The 15,683-nt window shown below is 41.1% G+C and overlaps 1 protein-coding gene across 1 annotated transcript in view; it reads right to left on the bottom strand.

The window, feature by feature from the left end:
* Positions 1-932: 932 nt before the first annotated feature.
* LOC149228493 (6-phosphofructo-2-kinase/fructose-2,6-bisphosphatase-like) overlaps positions 933-15,683 on the bottom strand; it is a 149,665-nt gene continuing 134,914 nt past the window's right edge. Inside the window, exons 7-10 of the mRNA XM_089380792.1 lie at positions 1,518-1,586; positions 1,360-1,423; positions 1,172-1,237; positions 933-1,040 (exon numbers count right to left, since the gene is read on the bottom strand). Coding sequence (XP_089236918.1) covers positions 933-1,040; positions 1,172-1,237; positions 1,360-1,423; positions 1,518-1,586 — 307 coding nt within the window. The remainder of the gene's footprint in view (positions 1,041-1,171; positions 1,238-1,359; positions 1,424-1,517; positions 1,587-15,683) is intronic.

Here is a 15,683-nt window from a genome sequence, read left to right as displayed (position 1 = left end):
CAACACTAGGGCAAAAGTTCACTTTTATAACTTTAGACAGGCATCTGGAAGAAACTAGAAGTCACTAGGCTAATGTAAAAATAGATTAGAAAACAAATAAAATAAAATAAAATAAAAAAACACAAGTAAATGCTGAAACGTGGGTCGTATGGCCCTGAAACGCGTTTCAGGCCGTACTGGCCACGTTTCAGTTTCGTGAAACGTGGCAGTACGGCCTGAAACGCGTTTCAGGGCCGTACCAAACGTGTTTCAGCGTTTCGTACCCGTTTCCGTACGGAAACGCCCTTCTGCCCCACGTTTCCTGCTACATAGGTCTAAATCTCTCAGAGGAAACTCAAGTTTTCTCTGTCAAGATCTTCTGTGTTATGCTTAAATACATGATGCTTCTGTTTTATGAAATGGTTGATACAGGTTTATGTGGAGCAATAAGCGCTAGTAGCCGTAATAAAGCATTCTGGCTGTTCTGCCTTTTCCGGTCTCAGGGTCTTTCCATATCAAGGCCCATGGACACACATGTTTAGTGGGTTGGAACCACAATTATGTCTGGCTGGCAAGTTAGCATGTTATTTTCATAATTTGATTTACTGTTAATGAAACATTATTTTCACCAAAGATAAATCAACAACGAACACAAACAGTGAAATAGACAGAAAGATAAAAATTTGGTGGACAAATTCACCACCATTCGATTTATGACTATAAGCAGTTCAATTTCATCTTTTACTATATGTCAATGTTCTCCTAAATGTAGAACCCTAGATACTGCTACTGCAATACATGAAAGCTGCTGACATGAGCTTTTGTTAGCTGTCAGTGTCTTTTGTTAAAAATGCAGGACAAATAAGTCATCCTGCCAATAATTATGAATCCATAAGCTTATACAAATTTTCATGGACACCACTTATGCGCATTTGAATCTCAATTATAGTTTGTCAATGTATTTTGTTAAAATGCAGTACAAATAAATCATCCTTCATGCACAACTTTTCATGCACACTATTCACACCCATTTGGATCTCAATTATCATATGTAATGGTACCTGACAACATGGAATGATATTATAGAGTGAGAAACTAAGCATTTATCCAACAAGAAAAGCATAATCAGTATGGGATATCAAAAGAAAGAGAACTTCACATTCTCCAAGTAGATAGTGAGTTAAAATGATACCTCGATGTGTGGAACTTCTTTCAAAGGTTTATCAGCAAAATATGCATATAAAGCTCGTAGAACAGCCTGGACATAAATAAAGTTTATTAGAATTTCAGAGAGATAATGCCAGTCCAACTTATTTGACACACATGTTAATCAAACTGCCAGCAGAAATCATTAATTTCATCAAACTATCTTGTCTTCACCTGATGAGCAATTACCACAACAGGAGCACGCTGCCGTTCCAGCTCAATAATGACAGGTTCTAATCTGAATATCATACAGCCATTAACAGATATATCTTACAAGAAGGGAAGATATTTTCTGAACTTGCAATAGGGAAATAAGGAGATCAAATGTGCACCTCTGGATGACATCAAGGTAGGATTCACCACGAGGGTAACGGTACCTTAGCTTGTCAGCTTTTCGAGCACTGCATTAGAGGAATTAGCATTCAATTTCCAATCAACCAATAAGCATCATTAATTCCTCACTCATCAAGTCCCAACTTGGATTGAAAACATCAGACAGCTCAACTACGATCAGAAATGGGTGGATAGAGAGGATTACGATAAAATGATTGCAACACCATTACCAGATAGCAATCATGGATGATATTGACTTGTCCAGGAAGTTAGATACAATCATAATGAAAGAATACATACATATTTCAACCCACCAAGCATATAAAAGAAAACAACAATAAACATATCTGATTGGGATATGAATGTAGTGTGGCAAGGTAATTTATTGATCTCTCCAAGCCAAAAGGGATACAGCACAAAGTTTCAACCAGAATACATTAGAACCATCCTCTAATGCTATAGTCAAGCCTGAAAAAGAGTGCATGGTGAGAATAATGTAAACAGAGAATTGTTGTGTAAAACCATGCATCCCACTGGCATCAGTGGAGTGTGCACTAATGCATATTAATTGTGACAACACAACCAAGGGACCTACTGTGCATAGACAGAACAGTTACTTCTTATTGGTCAGTACTGCAATAGAATTGGCAAAACATGATTAAATGAAACACCTAATTTAGAAGGAAAAAATATTTTCTGGAGAAATCCTAGATTCCTAAGCTGCCAGGACAGGATGTCCTGAAATCATAAGCAGCTTCAACTAGATGTACACCCAGCTATTGGCTCTAGAGGAAAGCAAATCCATTGTGATATCATGAACATCACAAAAGAAGGGTACACCAGTGACCAAACAGGTATAAATGATCAAACAGCACATAATCAACCTTTTAATCAAAGGATGCAATACTCACTTTGTTGACATTTAGGTGATCGGAATAAACCTTATATCATGTTTGAAGAATCTGTCTGGGCAGTTTGTGTTGGAGTATGATTGATTTCAGAGACATTTTGTTCCTATATTGATGCATGTACGTCAGGCATGATCATTTAATTATGATTTTCTTCACACATTTCAGAGTCTTGCAGCATGTTCTGGTTCAGTACCATGAATGAAGGTTATTGGATGATGTTGTGGATCCTTCATCATATTTTCATGCATGATTATTGGAGAGTTCCTCACATACATATTTTCCCAGGTTTCTCTCTCAACGGATATACATGGATGACATGTCATGATTTGAACCTAGTTTTGATGGAGCACCCCTTTGTTTATCATCCTGACATATATTTGGAGGGATGGAGATCTTATATGTACACTTGCCCAGGCCACTTTCCATATTGGTGCTTGTGGTTTTCGAGAGTTATCGATGGTATTTACACATCAATTCATATTCTAGCATGTGGTTTATGGGGGTGTTCTGTCTTTTTGGGAGGTTGCGCCTTCATTCATGCAGCCTTTACTAGGTCATACCCTCCATTGAGCATTTGACTTAATGTGTGGAACTCATTTGCACATGATCCTAGAACACCCAACTTATTTTATGGGGTTACTTGATGAGTTTGAGTTGTATGCACATGGATCCATGCCCTTGGCACACTTGATTAGGAGTTGGATTTGATCATTGAGGTTTCATCAACATTCTTTGAGGGCACCCTTGCTTTAAGGGGTTGTTTTAATAACCACTGGCCACTTGTATATATATCTATGTAAATCCACTTTATATGGGATTGGTTAGAATGATTTGAGTGTCCACATCTTATTGGCACACATGTTGAGGTCGCCCATTGTTTGAGGATTTGAAAACAACTAGTGGGCTGTTGCTTGAACACTTATCCATGAGATCCACTCTGAGAGGAGTTTAAAAGTGGCATACTAGCTCATGAGCAGATATCTTTGAGAGAGTGCCGAGATTGTTGCCAAATTGGTGCTAGTAGATGCAAAATGATCAAAATAGTGAGAGAAGGGTTGATTTAGCCACGGAATTTCCAAATTGTGGTCATAATATAAATTCCGACAAACATTGAGGCAGTTATGTTGGTTGCAAATTTGATTTCTTAAAACATTTGCCATATATTTACACACTTCTTTAGGAACACCCCACCTTTGTTGCTTGAGAGTTTTGGTTGTTTGGGAAGAGTGAAATTAAGAAATGCACATGGTGGAGAATGCCTTGCACATAGGGATAAGCTCTGCATGTTTTGAGACTATCTTTAAAGGGCATGCCAAAAGAGAGGAGGACAAGTGTCATGAGCTAAGTCACCTGACACGGGGATTCGGGACACGTAGGATTCGAGATTCGTGGTGTCGGATTCGGACACGCTGACCCCCCGAAACAGGACACGTTAGGACACGTTTTATATATATATATATATATATATATATATATATATATATTTAAAAATATATATATATATATATTAAAAATTAGATATTATCATATTTCTTACACAAATTTTAATTCATGATACAAATTTATTGATTTCAAACATAGATCTTCATCTATAGCTATTAGCATGCATAGTACATACAAAATTCAAGTACATGTCAATCTATTATCTATTTCTTATGCTTGGCCCTCTTGCCACCACGAGAAATGTCTAATTTTTTAGTCTTGTTGGAAAATCAGGATCTTTGTCATTAATATCACCCTCTAAGCATTAATATCCAGAGGTATCTTTGTCATTACGTCTGTATCTGTATAGGGATCTTTGTCATTAATATCACCCTTTAAGCATTAACATAAGATAGAACAAGCATAACATGTCAAGTCAAGATTTTGTTTGAGTGATGCGTACATTTTTAGGAGGGTCATGATACAGGAGTTCGACAACCAATGTCACTAACATCAAGGTACATAGAGGGATTGGTGCTCTTGATTAAATACGAGTTCCATACCCTAATACATGACAAAATTCAATGGAAACATTGCAATCCCCAATCCTAAAATCCTGAAAAACTGATAAGTCTGCTGGATTTTGAATGAAATCTAAAATTCTACTTTCTCCATATGAAATCCAATGAGGTCGGAACCACTCTCAAACATCCTGAGTCATTTCATGGTAATGTTAAAAATTTAAGTAAAAGGATGAAAATGAAGATTAAGGAAAATGTCACTTTTACTTTAAGAATTTAACATTACCATGAACAGGACACGTTTCCCAAAATCGCGACACGCTTTTGAAAATTGTGACACGACCTCGAATTCGACGTGTCGGAAAAGGACACGACGTGTCATATGATTTGGACACGAATTTGGACCGAATCGTGTCAGATTCGCTGGATTCGGGATTCGTAGGGGGTTTAGGACGAATCTGGTGACTTAGGTCATGAGGTGTTTACTTGGTTGGTCAAAGATGCTTCATTCAAGGAGACATTTTGTTTAGTAGCCTTTCCCAGAGCCTTGGCTTCAACACAATTAGTTGTGTAGTCAGTTCATACCAAAATGTATAGCTTTTGTTTGGATGAAGGGTTGACTGGCCCTACAAAATTGAGGGCCCACTTCTCAAATGGTTTTATCAAAAGCTAAGGTTAGAGTGGCGTTTGTTGGATTCAAACTGTATTGTGTTAGCACTTGAAATTTCACCTCAGGCTGAAAAGGCAAATCTCAAAGCTACATCAAACCATTCAGCCTCGTAGCTAGCCCTACGGGGCAGGAGAAGGCTCTCTCCGGTCAATCTCGGTAAATTTTCAATAGGAAGAGATGACCAATCAAGGTAACACTGATATTAGGCTAGTAAACTGATTTGAAGGTTGATTTGGGGGTTTTCTAGGTTTTTGGTGGCAATTTGAGGAACTGCAATTTAGGGTGCGGGGATTGGACACAGTTTCTGCAGGGAAGTCTTTGGGGCAAGGTAGGAGATTGTGTAGATGTTTTTAGCTGAAAGGGATGATCTAGAAGAAAGATGAGAGGGCTAAAGAGAGCAAACAATGGATTTGAATTTTCTTTAGACAGCAGAAAACATAGAAATTAAACAAATTTAAAAGCAGAGCATGGCTAGCATGAATTCTAACTTTATCACTTCATTTGTTTAATATGCAGCAGTATAGAAAGGAAATGAATCACATAACAAAGGTTACAATAACATGAAGAGACACACCATCAACACAATGAGTCCACAAGAATCCCAATGATGACTGCAAAACCCTGGTCTTCCTTTTCCTCAAATTGCAGAGATACAAGTGAAATATACAATAGGAGCTTCTCCCTCAAGAGTCCAACCATGAAAATGAGCAAGAGAAGGCATAATATAGATGATCTAACTCCTTTCCCCACCTCTAGGGGTCGAGCTCAGCTTCCTAGGAGCTGTTTCAACTAATTCTAAACTGAGCATTAGATAATAGGCAGTCAAAACAACTTGCCTCTAAAACTTAGGAAACCTATCCATGCATTAAATTTTTACCATTTACATTCAAGAATCTTCAAGAAGTGATCAAGGAGAGTAAAAGCATCATAGAGCCATGAAAATTACACAAAAATCCATCATTTACATGCCCAAAACATTAAACCAAGTGAAAACAGTGTTTTTCTGGCCGAACTGGTCAAAACAGGCAAAATTCCCTGACGGGTCGCGCACATGTGCCTGACGGGTCGCGCACATTGAGAGGTCTGTTTGGGGGCCTTCCCGGTGTCCAAATCAGGTGCAAGATAGCTCATTGGAAAGGTCTGCGAGTCTACTTTCCAACCCCACCGGAATATTTGAATTTGGAGTTGATTTGACCCCTCAAAACTCAATTCTCCCAAGACAGCTTTCTACAACTCAAAATAGGGGCAGAAAGTCAAAATTTGCATGTATTTTGACCTTTTGGAGGCCCAAATCTCCATAAAAACTGAAGTCCATCCACAGGTAGGTGTAACTTTGCATGACAATTCCAAAAATGCTGAGTTTTCCCCGTTTTGAGTTGCCCCCATGTAGGGTTGCGCGCGGGGTGAGACCCGTTAAAAGGCCAAAACCTGTCAATTTCCCAAAAATGCCAAAAATGCCTCAAAACTTTCAAAATTTCTTGTGCTAGCTGCTAGGAAGAGGCTAATGAGTATCATGGTGAGTGAGAGAAGCCTCGGCCAAGATACGGAGTGGGTTGGTCTTCTTCTTCCTCTTGCGGGCCTCGGACAACCTTCTTTGGAACATTTTCATCTTCGCCTTGCAAACATGCATCCTCGCCCAATAATGATTCTTCATGTTCCTTAGCAGCCTCTTGTCCTGGTTGGCCTTCTCCAACAGCCTCTCCAAGCGAGCATTCTCCTGAATGAGCAAAGACTCCCGGTCAGCAGGCAATGGGTCACCGGGCCTCCTACGGTTCAAAGTTCGATCACTGCGGATCCTCCATAGCTCATCAAGTTCTTTTTCCTCTTCTAATTGTTTGTTGCGCTGCTCCAGATAAGTGATGGTCCATTGAGCCATTTGGAGCTTTTGCTGCAACACGAGGTTCTCCTCCTCTCTCTGTCTGATAATCTCATAAAAATCTGAAGAAGGAGAGTGGGCATCAAGGTCAATGAAATCATCATGTGTATCACCGGCTCTCTCATCCTCAACCATGGGCTACTTGCCCTCCCGCACTGCCTCTGCTGATGAAGAATGCGAGGCCCCTTCCACCTGGTGTGGAGATAACACTCGCTGCCCTGAAGATGATGACGAGACCCCTTCCACCTGCTGTGGAGAAAGTACTCGTCGAGCTGCTGCAAACAAGGCCCTGTGGCCTCTCTGGTAGGTGACCTGAGGTGAGGAAGAAACATGTCTCGGAACAGTGATCTCGGGCTGGTGAGATGGACCTCCCTCCTCATAAATGACCTCTGGCTCCAGCTGTGGCTGTGGTGGCGCTGTGAAGAACTCATGGGAGATGAACTCTTCCCATGGAATGCCCTGCTGACTCAACTGATGGGAAACAATGAGCTGGATGAGACCATAGTGACATAAACTCCTAAACTACTGGGCTGGGGTCTTCCTTTGTAACATAGGCACCATTCTCTGAATATTCTGGAAGAAGAAAACCGGGATGTTCATCATCCTCACTCGGGTAAAGTGCATCAACAGGCGGATGTGATAAGAGTACACCTGTGAAAACCTGCCCTCACATGTAAAGTAATGCATGATGAGTTTCAAGATCGGAGCATACTCCCTCCGGAGAAATCTGAAAGGAAAGACCCCCGACAAGTGTCTCATGAAGGCTGGCATGACATATGGCTCAAAATGAACAAAATCCAACACTTTGCGCTTGGGCCACACCTCACCCACATTTGGTATCCCGGTAGCCTCTGAAATCACTTCCGGAGACAACACAAAGTTCACTCCTGCCAGAGTGACCTGCCCATCATGAAGGTGCAAAACAAATAAGCGGGCCAACTCCCTGTGGTGCTGGATCCGAGCAAGCCTCTCGCAAAACTGAAAACATGACATATACCGAAAGCAATTCACTGCCAAAGGACAGGCTTGCAATTCTGCCAATGAGGTGGGCTCCTCTCTCTTATGATGACCACCTTTGCCCCCCCTACGAGGCCTCCGCTGTACCTCAACCTCTGTAGAAGAAGACTGGTCATCACCTTGCTCATAGGTCTCGGTGGTTGACATGGTGCTTTTGAGCAAAGTGGAGAAAATAGACAAAGTAAACTGCTGCCCTTGCCTGCAAAAATGCTGAGTTGTATGCTGTTTTCAAGGGGAAAAAATCATGAAGGAAATGTTAGGGGAGGGGATCTTTTAATAGGGAAAGGGAAACATATGAAAACAGGGAATTTTCAAGGGACAATTCACAAGCTGTCAAACATATAATCTCATCTTAATCAGCGGGAAATCATTTGCAAAGAAATGTTTTTATTAGGGAAACATGGATAATAATAACCAAGGGAAATGACATGTATGCTCAACAGGGGGATGGGACAGCATAGATAACTTGCTCATTTGATTTCTGCCTTTCAATGTACATCATAAGGCACACTCTGTTTTTTCAAAGGGGTTCATGTACATTTGATGCTAGGGGAAAAGGGCTTCATTGACATTTTGTCAAAAGGGAAAAGGGGTTTCATTGACAAAGATATTAGGGGATAGAAGGGAAAACATGGTTTTTGCTTTTTAGGACCACAGCAACATTACTTTTGATCAAATCTACATAGCAATATTTCCTTTGCTTTTGTTTATATACACAGCCACATTTTCTTTATTTCTTGTTTTGGCATTTTATCATCATATTGCTTTCTTTTTTGCATAATCATTTTGTTTTTCTTTCATAGCATTTTGTTCTTTTTGCTGTGTGTGTTTTTATATCACAATGGAGGGTATTAGGGTTTTGGGAATGTGTTTAAACTTTAGGGAGGGATAGGGTTTGATACTTGGAAGGAGGAAAATTTCATATTCTTTGCAAATAAGATAAGATAGAGACATATGATGACAATTGTGAAATCAATGGGGAAACATGGAGGGAACATAAATGGGAATTAAAACCTTGAAAAAAAACACCAAACCCTAGCATTATGCCTACATTGACAAGCAATCACCAAAATCGATTTTCTTTGCATTCTTAGTGATAAAAACATATAAATGAAAGCTCATCATTCACCATTCATCAATTCATCAAGTGTATAGACCCTACCTCGGTCGATTTTGCAACTTAGAGGGCGATTGGACAAAATTTGGGGCGGTTTTGGTGTCAACAGCTTGACGGGTCGCGCAGGGCACCCAACGGGTCACGCACAGCCCGACGGGTCGCGCCCGTTACAAATTAACACTGCTGGGAGGCGCCTGACGGGTCGCGCACCGCCCAACAGGTTGCGCACAACCTCTGACGGGTCGCGCACCTGAAACTGGTTCAATTTCTCTGCACTTTGCCTCCTTTCGCCTCTTCGCCCTATCACTTCTTCTTGCAAGCTCTTTGGATGCACAATGAGGGTATTGAGAGGGAATTTGACTCTTTATAAGCTCAATTTGAAAAAATTTACTTACCAAACCCACTTTCTAATGTTTTGCCTTGACACTTTCTTTTAACACTGTTTTGAGTTTTCTTTTGTTCTGAATTTGACTTTTTGGGTGCTTTAGCTCCGTTCTTTTTGCAGGTAGACCATCTGATGGACTCTCCTTCTGGCTTGCTGGGGACTCATGGACCTCTGACTCATGATCTTGCAATGACATTTGACTGAAACCCTAGACCTAAGACTTTGGACTTCAAGACAAAACAAAACAAGTGTGACACAAGCTCATTAACTGATATGACCTGATCCAGCAAAGCCAAGAAGGGAACAAGGACCAGCTCCTCCATCAGTTTTATGGCATGCCTAATGAGATGCAAAACTGACATTGATGAGACACCTACTTATGCATATGCAAAGAGTTTTTTTTTTTTTGATCACTGATGGAGGGCATCATGACCGACACTAACATATTGGTCGCCCCATTCATTCACACTTATTGCAACTTTTGACATACTTCTTTGCATCTCTAAAAATAGTCGACCAATAATATCCCAAATGCAAAACCTTATTTGCAGTACACTTGTCAACAAAGTGCCCCCCCCAAGGGGCTCATCATGACAAGCCTTAAAAATATCCTAGATTTCATCTGCCCTTACACATCGTCAGATAACAAGATCTATCCCAATGTGAAAAAGGTATCCCTGAACTCAAGAACACATAGCACTTTGTTTGATGACTTTCTGGCATTCTCTTGGCAATAGATGTTGGGGAAGCTTCCTTGCAGCCACATAGTTAGCAATGTCTATGAAACAAAAAGTGTTGGTGGACAAAGCAAACAAATATTCGTCTAGAAAAAAGAATATCTTCTATAGGAATAGCTTCTCCTCCATTGTGAAGTTTAGAGAGAAAATTGGCAACTACATTTTCTTTTGTTGGTTTATCAATGATGGCGATGTTGAATTCTTGTAGTAAGAGTAGCCACCTAGTCACCTTCACATTGGTAATAGATTTATTCATAAGATATTGGGTGGCACAGTGGTCAATATGTATACAGTATAAAAATAGGATATCCAGTAAGATAATGTCGAAACTTGTTGATAGCATGGACAATAGCAAGAAATTCCTTCTCGATTATTGTATAATTTCGTTCAGTCGTAGTAAAGTTCTTGCTGATAAAATAACTAGCATAAGGTCATTGCTCCTCCTTTTGACCTAATACAGTCCCAATAGGTGTGTTTGACAAATCTATAAGAATATGGAAAGCTAGAGACCAATTTGGACCTTGCAAGATAGGTGCCACTAATAAATTTTCCTTTAAAGTTTCAAATGTCTGTTGACATTGAGTAGTTGAACAAAAATCTATAGCTTTCATTACTAATTGAAACAAGGGTGAGGCTATTTTGGTGACATTTTCTATAAATCATAGATAATACCCTGCATATCCTAGAAAGCTATGGGCATCATTTTGTGTAAAAATTCAGTGATCCCAAATCCTACTGCAGCCGCTGATAATGTTTCTTCTATTTGTTAGATTAATCAACCAATTTATTTGCAGTTTCCTACGACAAATATCGAAACATATACACTGCAACCTTCACAAAATAAATATTGTGGAAGAAGTAAAAACACTGGAAGAATAGACGCACACACACAATAAACACTGTTATTTTTGGACTAATGTCCCTGGAAAAACTCAACTTGCGAAAACTAGTGCAGCAACTAAGGGTTTTATTATTATGCAATAGTAAATCTAAGTACAAATCTATGGAAGCTTAAATCTAGCTTTCCATACAGAGAAAATGACTGACAAAAGTCTAGTGAGAAAAATCTCACTTCCACCAGTGATCCGACATTGACCTTAGCTCAAGATGAGCTGCCCCTTGCTGCCTCTGCATCAGCCTGCTGGGACCAGTGTCTCTCTCACTCCGCTGATCAGTTGCTGCTCTGGAAACTCGATCTTCTGGCCTCCGAGCTCCCACTCTGACTCCTGCCTTTGAATCTTGACTTCTCCTCAGCAAATACGAATCTCCCTCTAAAGCTCTGCGCTTCCTCTTTGCACTGCATCAGCCTCTCTGTGGAGTTTGTCTCTCTGCTATGCACTCACCAGACTAGAAAAGCTTCCTTCCAGCCTCACTATCCCTGCACCTCTTTCACTGCTTCGAAACTACTAGATCACCTCCGACAACACCCAATTGCTACTCTGGAGTTCAATTTCCCAACAATATCGAATTCCTTACTCCTCAAGTGTGTTCTCCAACCCCCATCGAATTTCTTCTTATAATCTCTCGTTGAGGCTTCAACGACCAAGATTAAAACATAATCGATGGCTAAGATTAACTAGAAATCGCTCCATGTCTTCTTCTAGAAGATTCTCACCATGAATTAATTAATACCCTTTAATTAACCAGATTTCCTAAGTATAGACTTAGGAGCCATTAAAAAAAAGTCAATTATTTTAATTAAGTCTTCTCTAGGTGGAATTTCTAGAAACGATTTTTGGGTTTTGGAGAATACATGTATTCTAACCTCTCCACCAAATTTTGTGGCTAGAACACATTCGATGCTACAAAAATCAACACTCCCTCTTAGCGAGGAATGTGTTCTAGCGCTGCAATCCACTGAAGCAACACCCTGTCTCTGTACCACATCCTGTTACACTGCTGATGTCTAGCTGCTGTTGCTCACCAACTACTACGCAACTATGATAAAACACTGCATCCGTCTTGTTGTTAGTCCTGCTGAACTGCTGCCAACAATACATCTGCACTGCAACTCCCTCTCCATTTGCTACTGCTACAACTGCAGCAACTGCAACGGAAAAGAATCCAAAATACTGAACCAATTGTGGTTAGGATGATGAACCTGTCACCTGAGTCCTGACTGTTGCTAGACTGTGCATTGTCATTTAAGCCTCTACGCTGATGTTGACTCTTCTCTATGCCATCTGCACTGCTGCCAACTCTACTCTACGCTGCCTAGTATCTGACCTGCTACTAGCTACTGCATCTGTCACTCTGGCACCTAACCGCAACAACTACCACTGATCAATCCTGCTACTACATACTATGGGCTCCCGTTGCAAGGTATTGATTCATGCGGTGGACCTCCTCAAGAATCCTACCCGTCCTGTAGCTCTCCGGGGCTACAAAACCAAATCACCCCACCACTCTCCTGGAGGTATCTCGGTGACCATGGCAAACTCTTCCTCCAGTCTGGAGGACAACCTGTTGATCGTGCTTCTCCTCCTTGTCCTTCTTTTTGAGAGGATATTGAGTGTTGTAGTGGCCAAGCTCACCACATCTAAAGCATTTCACCTTGGAAATGTCCTTCTTCCTCCAACACTGCTCCTGCTGCCCCTTTGATGTGAGGGCCACATCTTCCTCCTCCTTTACTTGCTTCGTCCCACCACTGATGGTGCTCTTCACCAGATTTTGCCTCATCTCTTCCTGCTGCAGATCATCCCACATACGATCCCTATCTGGAAATTTTTCTCTGCGCAGGATACTCTGGACGAAAACTTGCCATTCTTCAGAAACACTGTTCAGAGCTAACCGTACAAATTTTGTAGGCTGGGAAGCTGACCCTACTGAAGACAGATGGTCCCAAACATCCTGAAGCCTAGTAAGGAAGGGGTCTATACGCTCCCCTTTCTGCATCCTCGCGCATCTCAGCTTCATCTCAAGATACATCTTCTGTTGCTCAGAAGATCATTCGTACAACGTAGCAAGTGCCTCCCACATTTGCCGGGCAGTATCTTTGCCAGCTATGTGAGATACCACGTGATCTCAAACCCCATCGAGGATCAACCTCTTTACTTTTGCCATCTTCTTTTACTTCTTAAGTGGATTTGCATCTGTAGGTACAACTACCATATTATCGATGTAAGTCTTGAGATCATGTTCATCTAGAAGGTAGGAAATTCTAGCCTTTCAGATCACATAGTTGGAGGCTCCCTCCAATTGATCTTGATCTCTCAACCTTGCTGATGCCATCTCTCTAAAAATGTCAAATTCCTCCTCTTCTCTGCATAGCTGGCAGCTACTGCCCAACTATTCGCACTCCCTTCTGGAGTGAGGAACTCTGCACACAACTTCTGCTGCTCTTCTAGGAAAATTCAAACTTTTGTGCTAGAGGTCCCCTGAGGAAAGAAATTCCCTTAGTGTGTGCTCTTCCTTCCTCCTGATGCTATTTCTACTAGCAAACTGCTGCAAAATCTGCGTCCCAGCTGAAGATCTACTCTACAAGGAAAATACGGCTGCTCCCTTCTATCTTTGGTAAGCTTTGATCTAGAAACTCTAATTTCTTTGTCAACTCACTCAGAGAAATAGAACTTTCCACAAAACTCGACCCTCTTGGCCCAAGGACTGTGCTGCCTCTGGGGTTACGAATTGATGCCTACGCAGAAATTCGAACCTCCTTCTCCTCTTCTGCTATTGAGCTCTCCGGCTTATGATCTGTGTTTTGATAGCATGTGAAAATTCAGTGACCCTGAATCATACTGCAACAACTAATAATATTTCTTCTATTTGTTAAATTAACTGAACAAATTATTTGCAGTTTCCTACGGCAAATATCGAAACATATACACTGTAGCCTTCACAAAATAAATACTGTGGAAGAAATAAAAGCACTGGAAGAATAGATGCACACACACAATAAACACTGTTCTTTTTGGAACAATGTCCCCAGAAAAACCCAACTTGGGAAAACTGGTGTAGCAACGGAGGGTTTTATTATTATGTAGTAGCAAATCTGACTACAAATCTATGGAAGCTTAAATCTAACTTTCCATACTAAGAAAATGACTAACAGAAGTCTAGTGAGAAAAATCTCACTTCCGCTGGTGATCTGACATTGACCTTAGCTCAAGATGAGTTGCCCCTTGTTGCCTTTCGTTGCCTCTGCGTCACCCTGTTGGGACCAGCGTCTCTCTCACTCTGCTGATCAACTGCTACTCTAGAAACTCGATCTTCTAGCCTCCAAGCTCCCACTCTGGCTCTTACCTCTGAATCTCGACTTCTCTTCAACAAATACGAATCTTCCTCTGAACCTTTGCGTTGCCTCTCGACAATGTGTCAACCTCTCTGTGGAGTACGTTGTCTCTCTGCTATGCACTCACTGGACTAGAAAAACTTCCTTTTGACCTTACTATCCCTACCCCTCTCTCACTCGACGAAAACTTGCCATTCTTTGGAAACACTGTTCAGAGCTAACTGTACCAATTCTGTAGGCTGGGACGCTGACCCTGCTGAAGACAACTGGTCCCGGACATCCTAAAGCCTAGTAAGGAAGGAGTCTATACGCTCCCCTTTCTGCATCCTCGTGCATCTCAGCTTCATCTCAAGATACATCTTCTGTTGCTTAGAAGATCCTTCATACAACGTAGCAAGTTCCTCCCACATCTGTCGGGCACTATCTTTGCCAGTTATATGAGATACCACGTGATCTCAAACCCCATCGAGGATCAACCTCTTTACTTTCGCCATCTCCTTCTTTTACTTCTTAAGTGGATCTGCATCTGCAGGTACAACTACCACATTATCGATGTAATTCTTGAGATCATGTTCATCTAGAAGGCAGGAAATTCTAGCCTTTCAGATCACATAGTTGGAGGCTCCCTCCAACTGATCTTGATCGCTTAACCCTGCTGATGCCATCTCTCTAAAAATGTCGAATTCCTCCTCTTCTCTGCATAGCTGGCAACTGCTGCCCAACTATTCGCACTCCCTTCTGGAGTGAGGAACTCTGCACACAACTTCTGCTGCTCTTCTAGGAAAATTCAAACTTCTGTGCTAGAAGTCCCCTGAGGAAAGAAATCCCCTCAGTGTGTGCTCTTCCTTCCCCCTGATGCTATTTGTACTAGCAAACTACTACAAAATCTGCGTCCCAGCTGAAGATCTACTCTACCAGGAAAATACGGCTGCTCCCTTCTATCTCTGGTAAGCTTTGATCTAGAAAATCTAATTTCTTTGTCAACTCACTCAGAGAAATAGACCTTTCCTCAAAACTCGACCCTCTTGGCCCAAGGACTATGCTACCTCTGGGGCTATGAATTGCTACCTACATAGAAATTCGAACCTCCTTCTCCTATTCTGCTACTAAGCTCTCTGGCTTACGATCTGTGCTCTAATACCATGCAAAAATTCAGTGACCCCGAATCACACTACAACAACTGATAATATTTCTTCTATTTGTTAAATTAATTGAACAAATTATCTGCAGTTTCCTACGGCAAATATCGAAAATATACACTGCAGCCTTCACAAAATA

The sequence above is a fragment of the Pinus tabuliformis genome, chromosome J, assembly GCF_031772625.1.
Source record: "Pinus tabuliformis cultivar Carrire ecotype Pingquan chromosome J, CPIR1, whole genome shotgun sequence".
Classification (NCBI taxonomy): Eukaryota; Viridiplantae; Streptophyta; class Pinopsida; order Pinales; family Pinaceae; genus Pinus; species Pinus tabuliformis.
Note: the sequence above shows the minus strand (reverse complement) of the source record. Positions and strands in the feature narration are given on the sequence as shown.